The 20,340-nt window shown below is 42.8% G+C and overlaps 1 protein-coding gene across 6 annotated transcripts in view; it reads left to right on the top strand.

Moving 5' to 3' along the window:
• KNDC1 (kinase non-catalytic C-lobe domain containing 1) overlaps positions 1 to 20,340 on the top strand; it is a 125,348-nt gene that overhangs the window by 42,261 nt on the left and 62,747 nt on the right. For 4 of the 6 annotated variants that reach the window (XR_008320194.1, XM_053312273.1, XM_053312271.1 and 1 more), the window contains 3 exons: positions 13,178 to 13,324; positions 15,879 to 15,996; positions 16,625 to 17,598. The exons of 1 other annotated variant lie outside the window; for it this stretch is intronic. Coding sequence is in view for 4 of the 5 variants with exons in the window: in XM_053312273.1 (XP_053168248.1) it covers positions 13,178 to 13,324; positions 15,879 to 15,996; positions 16,625 to 17,598 (1,239 nt within the window). In the remaining variant the exon portion in view is untranslated. The remainder of the gene's footprint in view (positions 1 to 13,177; positions 13,325 to 15,878; positions 15,997 to 16,624; positions 17,599 to 20,340) is intronic. One more of the 6 variants, XM_053312272.1, reaches the window with a different exon arrangement.

Here is a 20,340-nt window from a genome sequence, read left to right as displayed (position 1 = left end):
TTTATTCTGATCAGGGTGGTGTTCCGTGGGTGGGGACTCCTACGATATCCCCGTTGTCATGGACGGACCACCATCTGGTTAAGTTTGGACTTACAACCGCTTTCCACTTTCGCAGGGGTGAGGGGCCTATTAGAATGGTCCTCCCGAAGAGGTTACTGGATCCAGTAGGATTCCAAGAAGCCTTGGAGGGATTTAATGTTAGCTCTGCTGGTGATCCTGTTGATGCCCTGGTTGAGAACTGGAACAACTTGCTCACCAGGGCAGTAGACACGATTGCTCCTAAGCGTTCCCTCCGACCTGCTTCAAAATTGGCCCCTTGGTATACGGAAGATCTATGGGGGCCGAAGCGGCAAGGTAGGTGACTGGAGCGCAAGTGGAGAAAAACTTGACTCGAATCTGACAGATTACAACATGGAGCACATTTAAAGATCTATGCTCAGGCGATATGTGCGGCAAAGAAGCGGTTCTTTTCGGCCCGTATTGCCTCTGCGAGTTCACGTCCAGCGGAGTTGTTCAGGGTTGTGAGGGGACTAGTATCTGCTCCCTCTCCCTTGAACCAGAATTTGGAGGCATCAGTTACCCGCTGTGGTGTGTTTAATGAATTTTTTGCAGACAAAATCTCTCGGATTCGGGCTGACCTAGATGGGGACTCCACAATTGATTTGATGTCTGAACTGGAGGTGTCCGACAACTCCTCTTATACGATTCGACTGGATCAATTTCAGTTTGTGACTCCTGATTATGTGGACAAGCTGCTTGGAGCGGTGAGGCCTACCACTTGTCCTCTTGATCCTTGTCCAACATGGCTTTTTCTATCTAGCAGGGAGGCTGTTGTAGGTGGCCTGGCAGAAATCATAAATGCTTCTCTGAGGGAGGGCAGGATGCCTCCTTGTCTTAAGGAGGCAATTAGTAGACCTCTTCTAAAGAAGCCTGCATTAGATCCCTCAGAGTTGAGCAATTATAGGCCAGTTTCCAATCTCCCATGGCTGGGCAAGGTAATTGAGACGGTGGTGGCCTCTCAGCTCCAGGCGGTCTTGGAGGAAACTGATTATCTAGACCCATTTCAAACTGGTTTTCGGGCGGGCTGTGGGCTGGAGACTGCCTTGGTCGGCCTGACTGATGATCTCCAATTGGCAATGGACAGAGGAAGTGTGACTCTATTGGTCCTCTTGGATCTCTTGGCGGCTTTCGATACTATCGACCATAGTATCCTTCTGGAACGTCTGAGGGGGTTGCGGGTGGGAGGCACTGTTTTACAGTGGTTCTGCTCCTACCTCTTGGACAGATTCCAGATGGTGTCCATTGGAGATTGTTGCTCTTCAAAATCTGAGCTTAAGTATGGTGTCCCTCAAGGCTCCATACTCTCTCCAATTCTTTTTAACATCTACATGAAACCGCTGGGAGAGATCATCAGGGGATTTGGAGCTGGGTGTTACCAGTATGCTGATGACACCCAGGTCTACTTCTCCATGTCAACCTCTTCAGGAGTTGGCATATCTTCCCTAAATGCCTGCCTGGAAGCAGTAAAGGGCTGGATGAGGGAGAATAAACTGAAGCTGAATCCAGATAAGACGGAGGTACTTATTGTGCGGGGTCGGAACTCTAGAGATGATTTTGATCTACCTGTTCTAGACGGGGTCACACTTCCCCAAAAGGAACAGGTTCGCAGTCTGGGAGTACTTCTGGATCAACGTCTCTCCTTGGTTTCTCAGGTTGAGGCGGTGGCCAGGGGTGCTTTTTATCAGCTCCGGCTGATATGCCCGCTGCACCCGTTTCTCGAGATCAATGACCTCAAAACAGTGGTACATTTGTTGGTAACCTCCAGACTTGACTTCTGTAATGCACTCTACGTGGGGCTGCCTTTGTACGTAGTCCGGAAACTTCAGTTGGTCCAGAATTCAGCAGCCAGGTTGGTCTCTGGGTCATCTCGGAGAGACCACATTACTCCTTTGTTGATGGAGTTACACTGGCTGCCAACAGGTTTCTGGGCGAAATACAAAGTGCTAGTTATAAACGGCTTAGGCCCTGGGTATTTAAGAGAGCGTCTTCTTTGCTATGAGCCCCACCGGCCGCTGAGGTCACTTGAGGAGGTCCGTCTCCAGTTGCCACCAACTCATTTGGTGGCTACACAGAGACGGGCCTTCTCGGCTGCTGCCCCGAGATTGTGGAATGCGCTCCCTGCTGAGATACGATCCTCCCCATCTCTGGCAATTTTCAGAAAACACCTGAAAACACATCTCTTCAACCAGGCTTTCTCAGCCTTTTAAAACTTGTTTTTAAATTGTTTTGATTATTTAATTGTTGTTTTATGATGTTTTTAATTGTTAGTTATTGTTTTATGCTTTATAATTTTTGTTTAATTATTAATTGATTTTAATGGTGTTTTAATGTAAACCGCCCTGGAAGGGCGGTATAAAAGTTTTAATAATCTATCTATCTATCTATCTATCTATCTATCTATCTATCTATCTATCTATCTATCTATCTTGTTCTTGTTTTCCTCAACACCCAGATGCTCATTTCTTTGTGAAACATTCACACAACTTATTGCTATTTCTTTGCTCATCAAACTTCCCGGTTTGAACAGTGATGTTGTTGCCAATTCGGAAGCGCAGAAGGCGGTCTCCGTGACAGCTGCCACGGCAATGCCCACCCCAAGAGCCAGAGAAGGTGAGAAGCCCCAGCTCTCTGTCTCTGCGCATGCCCCCTCCAGGACACCCCTGGGTTTAAAAGCATTCAGAAATGCCCAGCTCTTTGTAACCCTGCTTGCCTGAGCAGGGACGCTACAATGTTAATGCCATAAGAATTCACTTCCCATTGACTTCTGACTCCCCAGCCCCACCCCCTTGACTGATTGACTCACCGTCGGTTCTGAGTCCACCACAGGCACAGCCGTTGACACTGCAATGCATGGGCAGGGACTTGCAAACCCACCCCACACGATCTCTCTGCATTCAAAAGCAAAAGGAGTTTGCTCCACATGGCCCCTTTTTAAAAAACTCCACTCATTTCCTCCTCCCTAGCCATCCGGATGCGCCACCCTCACAGCTGCCTTAGCCTTGCTGCCCCTTTTTCTTTATTTTATTTCTTCCTGGGAATGAATGAGGACCTTGGTGTTAACTAAAAGGGTGGCAATTAAAAATATTAAAAGAACAGGAATCTTATAGGAAACTTGCAGAATCTTCCAAACAAACAAACAACTTCAGGGAGGTGTAACTCGAAAGCCAATGAACATTAATATAGTCAAATTAGGAAAGAAGTTTACAGCACTGTAGAAAAGTGAGTTTAAAATACTGTTGGAACTTGCCCCACTGAACCAGTTGCTGGTTCCTTTTTTCTGCCGCCGCCTCCTGCGTGATCACTTACCAAATACTAGCTATCTCTGGGAAATATTCACATTACAGCCTCTCAGTAAACTGTTCCCAAGGTCCCAAACTGTTCCCAAGGGAAACGGAAACACACCAGTATGAAACGCAGATATCAGCCCCGCTCCACCCTGCAGCTCTCTCTGCTGCTCTTCCCCACATTCCCCTGAACTCTCTCAGCTTCTCCTGAAAAAGAGACTTTGCTGGAATCCTGGGTCATCGGTGCGCCTGCACCTTTGGGATTGTGCCTGAAATCTCTCTGCACATCCACTTCAAAGGATGCAGTCAGCTCCAGGCTAGGGGCATGAATAAGTACATACATAATAAATAAACAAAAAGCTCCCATGGTGCATCGGACGGTTGCAGATAAGTGCTGAGGAAAGTGGGTGCGCTCTGCAGAGAAGTTGGGCTCCGCCTCCTAGGAAGCAACATAGCCAGCCGGGCACCCGCCAGCCCTCATGCCCCTACCTGGCTGCACCTGCTGCTGCCTGTTCAGCATCTGCAGGAATGCATGGCTTGTCCCGGCAGCCCAGCCTGGCACAGGAAGCCGCCTCTTCTCCTCCAGGCATGCTGATGCACAGACTCCCTGGCAGCAGGAGGGCAATTTTTCAAAGGTGGGTGGGGGCGATTGACCCACTCAGAGGGGGCTGAGCCCCATCAGCGGAGCATCCAGCAAAGGGGGAGGGGGCCCTGCAGCCAAAAGTGGAAGGGGAGAGGAGGACTGCTGGGAAGCTGAGAAGGAGCGAGGGGAGGGGTCAGAGGCACTTGCACCCAGTCTTCCGCTTGTTGATCATGTTGTGGAGTGATTAGGACATGGTTCCGCTCCTCCGCTGCCAGTAGCCAATGGTGAGAGAGCACCCACCCTGCCCGGAAAGGTCTAGCGACTGGCAAGTTGCGCCTGCACCGAGGGGGGAGGGGCGCCGCCACAGATTTTATTTTTTTAAAAAAAATCTAAATTTAAAATTTTTTAAATTTTTAAATTTAATTTTTTTTAATTTTTAAATTTAAATTTTTAGAAAAAATATTTCCAAAAAAATGTGTGGTGGTGGGGGCGGGGATGGGGCATGGCAGGCACTTTGCGCCCCCCCTTCAGTGGCACCTAGGGCACGTGCCCTGCCTGCCCCACCCTGGTTATGCATCTGACTTGTTGGTAACCTCCAAACTTGATTACTACAATGCGCTCTATGTGGGGCTGCCTTTGTACATAGTCTGGAAAGTGCAATTAGTACAAAATGCAGCAGCCAGGTTGGTCTCCGGGTCATCTCGAAGAGACAATATTACTCCTATATTACAGGAATTGCACTGGCTGCCAATAAGTTTCCGGGCAAAATACAAAGTGCTAGTTATAACCTATAAAGCTCTAAACAGCTTAGGCCCACGGTACTTAAGAGAGCATCTTCTTCTGCATGAACCCTATCGTCCACTGCGTACATCAGGGAAGGCTCGTCTGTGGCTACCTTCATGTCGTCTGGTGGCCACCCAGGGACGGGCCTTCTCTGTTGTCACCCCAAGACTTTGGAACGCTCTTCCCATGGGAATAAGAGTCTCCCCATCTCTAGCGGCTTTTTAAAAGTGTCTAAAGACTTATCTTTTTACCCAGGCTTTTTAGCTTTTTAACTTTATAACTTTTTAAATTGTGGATTATTTATTGATTTGTTTTAAACTGTTTTTAATATTTAATTGATCTTAATGTTTTGTTTTTGTTTGTTGTGAACTGCCCTGAGACCTTGGGTTGGGGCGGTATAAAAATGTGCTAGCTAGCTAGCTAGCTAAATAAATAAATAAATAAATATTTAAACCAAATTAGGTACAGTTGCAGTGAGTGACATACAGGGACACCTCAACAGCATAGTTTGTGATGATGCCATCCACCCCAATCCAAGATGGCAGACACGTAAACATTTGAGGCACAAGTGGGTTAATTTGTGAACCACTTAACCAATTTGAACCAAATTTGCTACAGCTGTAGGGACACATAGGGACACCTCAACAGCATAGATTGTGACAATGTCATCCAACCCAATTCAAGATGGCAAATATGTAAACGTTTGAGGTGCAAGTGCACTAACTTGTGGACAATCTAACTGATTTGAACCAAATTTGTTAAAGCTGTATAGAAATATAGAGATGACCCAATAGTGTAGTTTGTAATGATGTAATCCATCTTTATCCAAGATGGTGGATGTGTGAACTTTGAGGCGCAAGTGCACTAACTTGAGGTCTAACCATTTGAATCAAATTTGATACAGTTGCAGTGAGTGACACACTGGGACACCTCAATCGTATAGTTGGTAATAACGTTATCCACCCTGATCCAAGATGGTGGATGCATGAACATTTGAGGTGCAAGACCTGTGAACTTCTATTTGAACCAAATTTAGTCCGGTTGTAGAGACAGTGAAAGGAAAGTAGGCTGATTAGTTCTTACTAGAACAACTTGTTATATTCATTTCTTTTGGTATAAATATGATAGTGTCTTTGAAACTGATTACACACTTTGAAACTTAGACACAACTAATGTTGTTGATTTCCATGGGATGTATATGCACCTAACTTTTTTGGGATTAACACACCCTAAGTTCGTATCCCAGTGTAAGTTCAGCACACAGGGAACCTGCCCTGAGCACATTTTATTGAAATGAGTGAAAGTAGCTGTGGGCATTTCCAATGCCTTGTCTTGAATTTAATCACTGCAATGTAAAGTGAGAATGCTCCCCCTGCTGTTTATGTTTCAAATGCGACTTGCCTGAACGGAGGCATTTTGCTGCTGTTGAGCAGCGAGTCTGGAAAGCGTTCTGTTGTTTAATACTGTTCAGTATTTGATAAACAATTGTATGGTGTACTGAGAGAGAGAGTGCTGTAGCATGTTATAATAATAATAATAATAATAATTAATAATAAAAAATAATGTGGACCACCTGATCAGCTGTTGTAAGAAGATCGCACAGACTGACTACAAACAAAGGCATGACAAAGTAGCAGGGATGATACACTGGAACATCTGCAAAAAATACAAGCTACCTGTAGCCAAGAATTGGTAGGACCATAAAATTGAAAAAGTTGAAGAAAATGAAGATGTAAAAATATTATGGGACTTCCGACTACAAACAGACAAACATCTGCCACACAATACACCAGATATCACTGTAGTCGAGAAGAAAGAAAAACAAGTCAAAATAATCGACATAGCAATACCAGGGGATAGCAGAATAGAAGAAAAAGAAATAGAAAAAATCACCAAATACAAAGATCTACAAATTGAAATTGAAAGGCTGTGGCAGAAGAAGACCAAAATAATCCCAGTGGTAATTGGCGCCCTGGGTGCAGTTCCAAAAGACCTTGAAGAGCACCTCAACACCATAGGGACCACAGAAATCACCATCAGCCAGTTACAAAAAGCAGCTTTACTGGGAACAGCCTATATTCTGCAACAATATCTATAACCATTGACAATAAAATTCTGGCATCCCAGGACCTTGGGAAGGACTCGATGTCTGGATAAAACAAACCAGTCAATAACACCTGTCTGACTGTGTAAACAAGAAATAATAATAATAATTTGATTTCTATACCGCCCTTCCAAAAATGGCTCAGGGCAGTTTACACAAAGAAATAATAAATAAATAAGATGGCTCCCTGTCCCCAAAGGGCTCACATTCTAACACAAGATAGACACCAGCAACAGTCACTGGAGGTACTGTGCTGGGGGTGGAGAGGGCCTCTTTGCCCAGTTAGCAGGGGAGTTTTAGACATAATATTCTGTCTAAATTTCTTAATGAGTTGAGATATACATTTAATTTATAAGGCTTTGTTAAATCTCATGTTTCAACATTCTCTCTCTCTATCTCCCTCTCTCCCCCCCCCCCCTCTCTATATATAAATTTTCTTCCTTGAGCTTTTAAATGTAAGCCCTTTCCCCCCATTTTGGGAGAAAATGCAAGTCTTGCTCACACAGTAGGAAATAAAATATAGACTTGGTATAAAACTAATATTGAGCACTTTAGTGAGCTGTTTGGTTGTTTTAAAAACTTTCATTTTAGGTACCAGATGCACAACCTTTCATTTTCCCAGTGGGATTTCATATTCATTATTTCTCTTGTATTGCAGAATGCTAGAAAGAGATGATAGTGAATTTTAAATAAGGTTTGCAACACAAATTCCCTTCTTGAGAATTCTTTAATAGATTTATTTTATTCACAGGCACAACACAGTACAATTCACAGGCACAACACACAAGTGTTGCTAGTGTCAGCTCAGCCTCAAATGGGTATTTGTCCATATTACAAAGGTGCCATTCAACTTGCCACTGCAAGGAGGCAATTATTAGACCGCTTCTAAAGAAGCCTACCTTGGATCCCTCAGAGCTGAGTAACTACAGGCCTGCCTCCAACCTTCCGTGGCTGGGCAAGGTGATTGAGAGGGTGGTGGCCTCCCAGCTCCAGACAGTCTTAGAGGAAACGGATTATCTAGACCCATTTCAAACTGGTTTCCGGGCTGGCTATGGGGTGGAGACTGCCTTGGTCGGCCTGATGGATGATCTCCAACTGGGAATGGACAGAGGAAGTGTGACTCTGTTGGTCTTTTGGATCTCTTGGCGGCTTTCGATACTATTGACCATAGTGTCCTTCTGGAACGTCTGAGGGGGTTGCGGGTGGGAGGCACTGCTTTGCAATGATTCCGCTCCTACCTCTCGGGCAGGTCCCAGATGGTGTCCCTTGGAGACTGCTGTTCTTCAAAATCTGATCTTTTGTGTGGTGTCCTTTAGGGCTCCGTATTGTCTCCGAAAATATATCTACATGAAACCGCTGGGAGAGATCATCAGGAGATTTGGTGCTGGGTGCTATCAGTATGCTGATGACAGCCAAATCTATTTCTCCATGTCAGCATCATCGGGAGACGGCATAACCTCCCTAAATGCCTGCCTGGAGTCGGTAATGGGCTGTATGAAGGATAACAAACTGAGACTGAATCCAGATAAGACAGAGGTACTCATTGTGTGGGGTCAGAACTCGAGAGACAGTTTTAATCTGCCTGTTCTGGGTGGGGTCACACTTCCACAGAAGGAACAGGTACACAGTCTAGGGGTGCTTCTGGATCCAAATCTCTCCTTGGTGTCCCAGGTTGAGACAGCGGCCAGAAGTGCCTTCTATCAGCTTCAGCTGATATGCCAGCTACATCCGTTTCTTGAGATAGACGACCTCATTACAGTGGTACATCTGCTGGTAACCTCCAGATTGGATTACTGCAATGTGCTCTATGTGGGGCTGTCCTTGTACATAGTCCGGAAACTACAGTTGGTCCAGTATGCGGTAGCCGGGCTGGTCTCTGGGTCATCTAGGAGAAACTATATTACTCCCGTATTGAAGGAGTTACACTGGCTGCCAATATGTTTCCGGGCAAAATACAAGGTGTTGGTCATAACCTATAAAGCCCTAAACAGCTTGGGCCCTGGGTTTTTAAGAGAACATCTTCTTCGTTATGAACCCCACCACCCATTGAGATCATCAGGAGAGGTCTGTCTGCATTTGCCACCAGCTTGTCTGGTGGCTACTCAGGGACAGGCCTTCTCCGTTGCTGCCCCTAGGCTTTGGAATGCGCTCCCTAGTGAAATAAGAGCCTCTCCATCTCTGACATCTTTTTAAAAGTCTCTAAAGACACATTTCTTCACCCAGACTTTTAACTGATATTGTTTTGATTGTTTTAATGTTGTTTTTAAATATTGTTTTAAAATTTTAAATTGTGTTTTAAATTTCTTACTTTTAAATTTTTTGGTTTTAATTAATGTTTTACTTTTAATCTTGTTGTAAACTGCCCAGAGACATAAGTTTTGGGTGGTGTAAAAATATGATTAAATAAATAAATAAATAAATAGAATTACTCACATGCATTCCCCTGTTTTCTATATATGAAGTGTATATAAATATACGGACTGTATAAAAAGTCTGTATTGAAACTGTGTTAGGCTGTTTTCAGTTTTACATGTTTAACTGACTTTAAGGAGAGAGTATTTCCTTTTTGGACCTTCCTATCTTAAGGGGAAAATATTATTGGCAATCTTGCTATATACATCTAAGCATCATTTTCACTTATTGTGGTGCCTGAGTTAAATCAGAGTAGCCTACATGAAGTTCCATAAAAGGAGAGTTGCTTTCTGGACTCCTTCCTAAGCTTACTCTCCAGTTCACTCTCTGTGGCTCAGTGTTGACCTTCTGATGATAAGTGAGTTCATACGGATCCTTGTCGCTCAGCTTGCTAATGTGCATGGAAATCTGGAGCAAGAGTTACAAGAACTTACTTTTTACCCCATCACAGAAACTTTCTTGCCCAGTTCCAGTTCCACCAGTACAGGAAGTAGTGGGAAATGACACTGCTTGGATGATGTTAAAGAACAGGTTATTACCACATTATGGCCAATTGGAAGGTTTGGAGAAAATTCTGAGGCTGTTCAACAACCAAAAACTGAGTAGGACAAGTGTCCAACCCAGGATTGGAAGCAGTGCACGGTCCCAATTTTTAGTTTTGTGAGAGAAAACAACTAGGTAGGAGGAGTGAAAAGTGATTGTGTTGGAGACAGGAGCTGGGCAGGGCTGATTCCTTGGATATTCCTTCAGATACAACTTATCTCTGTTTGGTCAGCTTTCCAATCTGAAGGCTGGGTTAGGCACACAGAGACTGATTGGCACATTGGGAAGAAGAGGCACAGTTCTAAAGAGCAAATTATTTCCCTCCCCCTTTGCTTTGCTGTTTCTAGACACAGCAAAAGGGCCTGTCCCCAGTGGGTGGAATTCAAGGTAAGTAGGCCTATGCTAGTAGGCCTTTATCTTCAAATCTGTGTTCCAGTTAGGTTCGCAACTCCTACTGAAGCTATTCCTGCAGAATCCCCCCCCCCCTCCACAAACATTTTTCACAATATTAAACCAGGGGAAAGGCCTGCCTGGCTCCTGTAACAGGAAGCCCAGTGGGTGGTACTAGGCCTAGCCTTGTCCAGTTAGGCCTTTATTTTCAAATCTTCATCCCAGTTAGTGTTGGCAATTCCTGTTGTACCTATTCTTGGAGGATTCTGCCCCCCCCCAATGTTTTTCACAATATTAACCCAGGGGAAGGGCTTGCCTGCTTCTCAAAGCAGTTTACATAGCAAAATGAATGAGAAAATGGTTCTCTGTGCCTCCAGATGGGTCTCCTCAAGAAAGACTGTTAAAAAAACAACAACCCCCAAACCCTGATCTATGCTTATAACAGGTAGTGCATACATATATCATTTACATATAAGCTTGCAGTAGAATAAAATATCCACCTTATTTTGCTGTTTTGCAAAGGCTTACAGACTCAAAACTGAGAATTACACATTTTCCCCTCCCTCACCAATAATGCATTATTTTGTGGTCCATTCTCTTTTGTTATTGTTTTAAAAGAAGCCCTTTTGCCCCACTATTGAACATTTTATTCTTAAAAAGATGGGATAAATCCAGGTATGGTTTGAAATCAGATTGGTGGCCAATATGTATTTGCCTATATTGTCTGCAATTTCATCTTATTGTATTTATTTATATAGCAAATTTATTTATTTATTTGTTTGTTTGTTTATTAAACAAATCTTGATAGATCTTTTGGCAAGGTAATCCTAATTAATTTTTTGTGAGGAAGAGGTTGTGTTTGTCCACTTACCTGAGAATTTGAATAGCTTCTTGATCACACAATGGTATTCCAAGGTATACTGCCCTTGAATCTGGATTCACATTATAGCCATCATGACTAATAGCTAGTGACAGACTAGCTTTCTCTATGAATTTGTCTAATCTGTATTTATATCCTCTAAACTGTGCTAAATTAGCATATATGGACCTGCCGGTAAGGGAATTATGGATCCTTGACAAGGGTATAGCTATAATTGGATGGGTTCAGAAAAACCAGCCGCCAAGCTCCTGAGGGGCCCCCAGCTCCATCCCTCTCTATTTTCTTCATTATCCCACACTCTGAGGGGCCACTGGAGAGAGGGGTGAACACTGATCCCCTCTCCCCTGATCCTTGAGGAGGGTGTTAGAGACTATAGGAAGCTGCCTTCTACTGTGTCTATGTTTTTATATTTGTGTGAACTGGTATTCAGTATGTAAGTCCATGCAGATGCTATACTGAATCTTTAATTGCTTCACATTGACATAAACTGATTATCCAAAAGTATGCCCCCCCATTGCCCCAAAATTATGTAGTGGTGTGTCAAACCAAAATTGGCCCCACCAACTTCAGACTTCACCACTCAGCACTGGGGGGAAGATAACTGCATGTTGATCTGACATATGAACCTATTATGCTTCCTAGGCAGATCATTGGTCCATTTGTATTTGTAACCTAGTACTGTCTGCCCTGACGTGCAACACCAGTCCAGGAATTCAGGCAGGTTCCCAGCCCTACTGAAATGCTTTTAGATAGAAATGACAGGGCTGAAACTGGTGCCTTCTGCATACAAAGCGTATATTCTTCCTCTGAGCCTTTCCTGAAACACTGTCACTTATGTATGTGTTTTTTGAGCTAGATACAACATTGATCTCTTCCTGTATGCCTGTGGTGATATGCAGAATTACAGATCCGGGGTGTTTTTTCCACTACATGTACAGAAGATGATGAAACAAAGCCATGTGCCTTCTGGCTTGGTGAACTATACACACCATATGCAAGTGTCTCTCATGTAGGAATTGTTTTGTCTTGTGTGGAATGACTGTAACCCAGGTGCACAGATGGACTTTATTTATTAATATTATTATTGGTGCTTCTTCTTCCTGAGATTTCCCCCCTTCACTAACAGATTCTTAGATTCTGACAAGTCCCGTGTGTGGTGTGTGTGTATGAAATAAAGGCTGTGTGTATTTTTGGCAGATCCTTCTCAGCACTGCTAAATCTGCAGTAAATGATTCTAATAAACTTGGAGAAAGCTCCACCTAGTGGAAAGCTGCCAAATACTTTGAATCAGTTCTATTAGAAATCAGAAGAAGCATTTTGTACATTATCATTGTGTTGGGCTGTTTTCTCTCAGCTGAGCTTACTACTTGTTTCAGAGCCTGCTAGAGGCTTTTCAGACAGCAGGCTTTACCGTGGGTTTACTGCAAGGCTTTACTGCAAGTTTGGGACATAATGGATACTCTGACGCAAAAAAGATTTTTTTACCCCAGACATAAATCGGGCTAGGCTCAAATATCAAGGGAAAACCCAAATCTTGTGTGATGTGCTCTCTGAAAAATTGCATGTTTTGGGGGGTAAATCTGGCCAATATGTGAACACACACACACTCTCCCAAAGTAAAGTCTCGGTAAAGTCACTGTCTGAAAATGCTCCTGGGGGACAAAATTTTATTTATTTATTTATCGTTAAATTTATACCCCACCTTTCATTAAGAAAATCCCAAGGCGGCTCACAATCAAATTTGGAAATATGTTCCAAAACACTGCTGGCAAATAACAGTTGGGCAGGGGAAGGGTTAAATACCTTTCCATTCTCTGAATCTCCCTTGCAAATGCCCACTTGGCTTTCCTTATTACGTAACATTTAGTTTTCATTGATATTAATAATTGTAACATAATAATTAATATTCTGAAAATTGAGCTTGGTCCCTGTGCACCATCGTAGTTGGTTCTGGCCCACTGGGGCACTTGTGCACCCCTGGTTTAAGTAAATCCAGGTTTCGTATATGCTTAAAATAGGAAGTATATGTTACTTCTGCTGTGAATGACAAACCGCGTAAGTCGGTTTTGAATCATTGATGTGGAATGGGAGTATAGTCATTTATAGAAAAAGTTGTCTCTGATTTCCACTTCTTTTAGGCGCATATATTTTCTTTGGGAGCCACACTAAAAGCAGTGATTGAGTATATCATGGTACTGGAAATACATTCAGAATTCAGCCACGATCTACAAACTCTGCTTGAGTATATGCAGGAAGAAAATGTGGAAGAGAGGCCGAATATTGAGGTACAAAAAATGTTTGTTTCAGCAACTGAAGAACATGTTTTCATCACGTTGACTGACTCTGATGTGTTGCCATGGATAGGAAAAATCCACTGATTAAACTTACTCTTTTTTCGATTGCCGGATATCAGTTATGAACAGTTTAAAAATAGTGGTGGTACTTTCAAAAAGTATGGCATAAAACTGAATAGGATGATTCCCACTGGATACATAAGAACAGCCCTGCTGGATCAGGCACAAGGCCCATCTAGTCCAGCATCCTGTTTCACACAGTGGCCCACCAGATGCCTCTGGGGAGCCCACAGGCAAGAGGAATGTGCATGCCCTCTCTTCTGCTGTTGCTCGCCTGCAACTGCGCATGCCCTCTCTTCTGCAATTGCTCGCCTCAACTCCTCTGAGGCTGGAGATGGCCCACAGCCATCAGACTAGTAGCCATTGATAGACCTGTCCTCCATGAATCTGTCTAAACTTCTTTTAAAGCCGTCCAAGCCAGTGCCCATCACCACATCCCATGGCAAGGAATTCAATAGATTAATTATGCGCTGTGTGAAAAAGTACTTCTACTTGTCGGTCCTAAATTTCTCAACCTTCAGTTTCATGGGGTGACGCCTGGTTCTAGTGTTGTGAGAGAAGGAGAAAAATTTCTCTCTGTCTACCCTCTCCACTCCATGCATAATTTTATAAACTTTGATCATGTCTCCCTTTAGTCGTCTCTTTTCCAAAGTAAAGAGCCCTAGATGCTGTAGCCTAGCCTCATAAGGTAGGTGCTCCAGGCCCCTGATCATTTTGGTTGCCCTCCATGCACTTCCATAAAAGGAAGATGTTCCACTGGTGCAAGAGAAGAGTGGTTGTTTTTTTAACCCCTGCTAACCCAAGTTAACACCTGCTAACTTGGCCAAGAGGCACCTTTAATGTGGTGATTCTCTTTTATTTAGCCGGGGAAGAGTAACTGGCCCTATCCACCCCCAACACAGTACCTCCAGTGACTGTTGCTGGTGTCTATCTTATGTTTCTTTTTAGATTGTGAGCCCTTTGGGGACAGGGAGCCATCTTATTTATTTGTTATTTCTTTGTGTAAACTGCCCTGAGCCATTTTTGGAGGGGCAGTACAGAAATCGAATGAATGAATGAAGTATTTTAAATGGTTTTAATTGTTTTTGAATGGTTTTTATATTGTTTTTAACACTGGGTTTTGAATTGTGTGTTTTAATGTATTTTTAAAGTTGTTGTATACCACTCAGAGCCTTTGGATGGGGTGGTTTGTAAATGTAATAAAATAAATAAATAATGAAAATCAGGAAATGTCATAACCTCACTAAATGCCTGCCTGGAAGTAATAATGGTTAGGATGAGAGATAACAAACTGAAACTGAACCAAATAAGACAGAGCTACTTATTGTGGTGGGTTGGAACTTGAGAGACTGCTTAGCTCTTCCTGTTCTAGATGGCTTTACATTTCCTTAGAAAGGACAGGTATGTAGTTTGGGAGTACTCTTGGATCCAGAACTCTCCCTTAAGTTGAGGCATTGGCCAGGAATGCTTTTTATCAGCTTCGACTGATACACCAGCTGTACCATTTCAGGAAGAAAGCGAACTTAAAACAGTGGAGCATGTGCTGGTAACCTCTAGGCTTGACCACTCTAACACACTCCATGTTGGGCTGCCTTTGTACATAGTCAATAAACTGCAATTGGTGCAAAATGCAGCAGCCAGGCTGGTCTCTGGAACAACCCAAACAGGTTGTATCACTCCAATCTTAAAAGAATTACACTGGCTACCAGTATGTTTCTGGGTGAAATACAAAGTGCTGTTAATTACCTATAAAGTTGTTAATGGCTTATGTCCAGGGTATTTAAGAGAGTGTCATCTTTGTAAGCCTCACTGCTTATTAAGAGTACCTGGGATGGTCTGCCTACAGTTGCCACCAGCTTCTCTGCTGTTGACTCAGGATTGGGCCTTCTTTGCCCCAAGACTTTGGAATGCACTCCTGACTAAAATTAGAGCTTCATCATCCCTGGCAGCCTTCAGAAAGAATCTTCACCTGTTTAACCAGGCCTTTGGTTACCTGTTGTTTTTCATTTGTTGTAAAATGTTTGTATTTTTTTTTTAAATAGTCTTGTTCATTTTAGGTTTTGTGTAATGTATTTTAGAATGTGTAAACTATCTAGGATCCAGGTGTTAGGTGGTATGTAAATGCTCTAATAAAATAAAATAAAATAAAATAAGAGGTTGTGCAACATCAGAATACCTACCACAATTTATGCTAGCTTTACAACCTTGCATGAGTGCAATTTTGTTTGTTGCACAAGCACACCATTAGTATATCATCCATTAGAAAATATTTTAAAATGCTGCATTTCAAATTAATCTTTAATAAATCATAGAAAAAGTGATAGGAAGAGTTAGGTCATCTTACAATTCCTTACTGGCTTGCTGCACAAATTCAAAATGTTGCTGTTTCCTAGGAAATTACTAATCTCTGCTGTCATGTTGAAAATATGCCCTGTATGATAGGTAGATAATTACTAAATGCTTTACTATACAACTGTCATTGTAGGCTGTCATATCATTATGTAAAGAGAAACTGAAGCTTTCTTCTTCAAATGATATTTGCAAGAACTTCTCTGTTATTGGAAGAAGAGTGCTTTCAATTGAATCAGGTGGCACCTTTCAAGGTATACCTTATGTACTTCAGATTCTATACCACACTTGCATAATGAAATCAAAAGCATGTTTTCTAACTGCTAAAACAGAACTTTTTTTTTAAAGCCTTGTATTTGTAAACCTTTTGTATTACATCAGTTGTTAAGTCTTGCTTTCAGAAATGTATACTATGGCTCAGTCCTGTGAGCTTCTATGCTGGCAAGTGTTTAGGGCAGAGCAGAACTGCTGCACAAGTGCAATGCTTCAAGCTGGTTTTGTGCATTGAGGTTGTCAGACCAGTGCATGAGCAGATGGGGCTGTTGTGCTGGCAATAGTTTGTGTAGCCAGATGCTGTCCAGTACATAACTATTCATCATCGGACAGAGTGGAGAGGAGAGATTGGTTGAAATGCTTTTAGGATGATTCATAGAAATTCATCTATGGCTTAATCCCCACTAAAAAAGTCACAATTTCACATTTAGCTTTTAATAGTTATTGCCTTCATAATGCTATTACAGTTATAAGACAGTGTAGGATATTGGTGTAATACCAGTGAGAACTGCTTCTGCTGTGGGTGGGATGGAGAGGCTGAGGGGGAAAATTGGCAGTATTTTGTATATTTTAAATGAGACCATGTGTTGTTGTGTTTTTTTAATATAGACAGTTGTGATAACTTGTGGAAAGAAAAGGTGTTTGAGAGGATCTCACCTTGTGAACAGTATACAAAGGAAAATAATGGCAAGAATGAAAATTCCTTCCTGGAAGACTTGAAAGTTGCTGGCTGTAGAAATTTTTCTAAGATGCAAAGAATGAACGACCAAAAAGACAATATAAAAGAAATTCAAATTAACATGGTGAAAGAGAGATTTTGTTGTCAACGTATTTCAACTCAACTTACTGAATGTATAGAAGGGAAGAGCAACTTAAAATACAAGAAGTGCAAAACGTTAGACACAGAACCATATACAAATGAATTGGAGGGAGACGTGTTCAAGAAAAACTGCATGAGGAAAATAAAAACCTTTCCAAAGTTACCATCTGAATCTCCCTCAGATCCAAGTACTATCATCCCCTTGATTATGCACAGTAGACCACTATCAAGGAAACAGCCGTTAAAACCAGAGTCCTTATCTGTAATCAATAATAATGAGCATACTGTTTTAGAGGGAAAATTAATTCAGTGTAATAGTAATAATCAACTTGGATCAAAAGCAGGGTATTTTCAAGGGCCAAATGTTAATTTAGAGGAATTATGCTTGAGAACAAAGGTATCTCCTGTTTATCAACACTGCATGCGGACCTGTGATGATGGAAATTCAGACCTTCAGCACAGTCCTACTGAGATTTCAACTAACAGTGGTACACTAAATGGTCCAGATGACTTAAATTCCAACCCTCAAATGCTAGACAACTGTAAGGCATGGAAATACTGCAATGAAACTTCTCCAGAATCAAATGAAACCTGTTTTTTACATGTTAACAGAATGCTTACAGTGTTAACAGCACCCAATGACAATGAGTATGGACCGAGCCTACACAGTCTTCCAGAACTAAATCCCATTGAGATGAAAGACTGTTGTATTGAAGATAAACAAGCTGGAGACAGGGAATCAGAAATGAAAACGAATGAGCAGGTAGTAGAAACAAGATCTTCATTTAAAATTTGTCTTCATTTGTGTCGAGTGGAAGGGACTTAGTTGTTGGGGTGGGGAGATAATTTGTTGTCTTCCTTCAAAGTATTTATATATTTAATTCTCTTATGGCCAACTAAGGAGAGAACTGCATAAGGATGTGGGGATGCGTGGGGATGTTTGGCAAGCCCCGTCCCCACTGCAGCCACAACCAATGAAAAGGTGGGGGCGGAGCTGCTGCTCAGTGCCGGGACAGACAACAGGCTGGCTGGCTGGCTGGCAGGCAGGAAGGGAGGAAAGGAGCCGGGTGGCAGGCAAAGCCCTGCTGCCCGGGGAAGGCCACCGGAGGGCTTAGGAGGAGGTGCTGTGGCGGCGGGGGGAGAAGCGACCTGGCGCAGAGTGGGGGAGAAGCCCCTCCGGCTTCCGGAGGGAGGAGGCGTGGCAGGCCCGGGTTGAGGAGGCGGTTGTTGCCGGGCCGGCCAGTAGCTCGATAAGAGGGCACGGCTTGAGGACGTGGCTGTTGCCAGGTTGGCCGGCGGCCTGAGGAGAAGCGGCTGCCAGCAGGCTGAAGGGGAGCGGCTGCCAGCAGACCAAGGATGAGGGACAAGTTGTGTGGGGGGGAGCGAGTGAAGCAAGTTGTGGGGGGCAGAGCGAGTGACAGGGTTGTGGGGGGGGAGTGTGTGGGCGAGAGGGTTGTGGGGGGCAGAGCGCACAGGCGAGAGGGTTGGGGTGGAGACAGACAGACAGAGCAAGTTGTGGGGCGGGGAGAGAGTGAGTTGTGGGAGGAGGCGGGGATGCCACAGGCTCAGTGTACTACCGCACAGATGCTCTGTGCGGGTTCAGTTAGTTGTAATTAGTTTCAGTTGTTTTAGTGTGTGTGTGCTATAATGAACACCAGGAGCTAGTTGAGTTCTTTTTTATTATTATTATGAAGACTTAAGTAGGACGGGTTTGAAATGAGGTGTGTATTTGAGGCTTTTATGTCTTAACATTTGTATAATCTATAATATGAGTAAAGAAGAATTGAATTGCGCCCTAGGTTTGTCAGAATAAATGAAAGGTAATAATCTGTAGGTAGAAATTAACTTGACACTCATTTGCCAACAGTTTTCTAGGAATCAACTTCCCCACTTGCTTGTATCTGTATCTAAACTGATGCCATGGAGTATGGCAAACTGCTCAGTAGAGTGCCTTGTAATAAAATTGAATGTTTTTCTCCATATGAAAATATCCAAAACAAGTCATGAGAAAACTGTCCTAATAGTGGTGAATGGTTCCATGTAAATGGCTTGTTTTGTAAGAACTACTTCCATTTGGAGCAATTTATAATTCAAGTATGTGTATGCTGTGCTTCATTGCTCATGCTGTAGTATTTAAAGTCAGAAGCTGCATCAGGAATATGTTCTTAACCAAACTCAGCAAGTACATAATAGATGCCATTCATAAAGTCAAAAAAATAATAGGGCTTAAAGTTTTCTCATCTGTCTTAGATATACAAGCTTTCTCTTAAAACTGATGTTATCTCTTCTTTGGGTTTTGTTTCGATGAACTGGAGCAAGCCATGAAGCTGTGACTCTTGCAGAAAGGAAGGCTTCAATATTGAGTGGTTTGGTTACCTTCCTTCTCTCTTTGTTAATTTGCCTATGTAGTGGTCTGCAGCCAGTCACAATCAAATTGGCAACAGCTGTAATGTAAACCAGAGTATTGGATACCATGGCTGTGGAATATTTTGCAGACAATGTTTTAGTCCAAAGGGCCAAATTAGACATTGTATGGGAGCAAAGATATGGAAGTTCTATGATTGGAGTTCCTGGTATCTTTTTCAAAAAGCAATGATGGGTGAGGGCTGGATTGGGTGGGAAAGGGAGACCTAACCCCTTTCTGTATGTGCCATGGCCCCAGTGCATATAGCTATTATATATTATAATAGTCTATATAGCTATTAGCTGTAAAGGAGAAAATCTTACCAACACAAACGTTATGCCTGTCAGTGTCCCCCCTCTGTCACTAATAGCCTTAGGGCATTGGTTATAATTTAAGTCAGAGATATAGTGTGAGGTAAAGGGTTTAGCCTTCCCCCTTCCTACACCATGGCCCCCATGGGCCATGCTAGAGGCCCCCATTGCTATCTTTTGAAAAAGATTTGGGGAGTTCCATAATTGGAACTCCCAACATCTTTCCCCCTGCCACCCCCATAACATGGATAGGAATTGGATCTAGTTTATGCCTAAGTGAAGGCCTTTCATCTGTGGCTTTTTGGAGACCACTGTGTGGTAGCAGAGACATCAGTATGTATTTAGGACTGAATATGAGGATATCTGCTGTAGCATATCTAATCCTTTCATCCAAAATGATATGATAGGAACTCTTACATATCTCTGTCTAATAATGTTGAAATTTAATAGGTCAGTGTTTTGTCATGAAAGAGTATATTCTTGCAGTTCTGTAGCATTGTCTCAGCCTAACTACATAAAAGGGAAGTGTTTTGGGGAAGTGTATCAGAAAAAGCTAAATCATGATTGGGCAGCTTTATAAGCAATGCTACCTTAACTGAAAGATGCATTGCAATCTATGTCTATTTAGGGAGACCTTTGGATGACATAGTGACATAAATGCCTGGATGGCATTTTTTTCCCCTAATCTACTTGTTATCTCTAATTTTTCAGACGCTTCATAATATTTTGTATATCCCTGTTCAGACTGGAAAGAAAAGGAACACTGTATAGCAGGCCTGCACAACATACG

This window comes from Hemicordylus capensis, chromosome 3 (genome assembly GCF_027244095.1).
Source record: "Hemicordylus capensis ecotype Gifberg chromosome 3, rHemCap1.1.pri, whole genome shotgun sequence".
Lineage (NCBI taxonomy): Eukaryota > Metazoa > Chordata > Lepidosauria > Squamata > Cordylidae > Hemicordylus > Hemicordylus capensis.
Note: the sequence above shows the minus strand (reverse complement) of the source record. Positions and strands in the feature narration are given on the sequence as shown.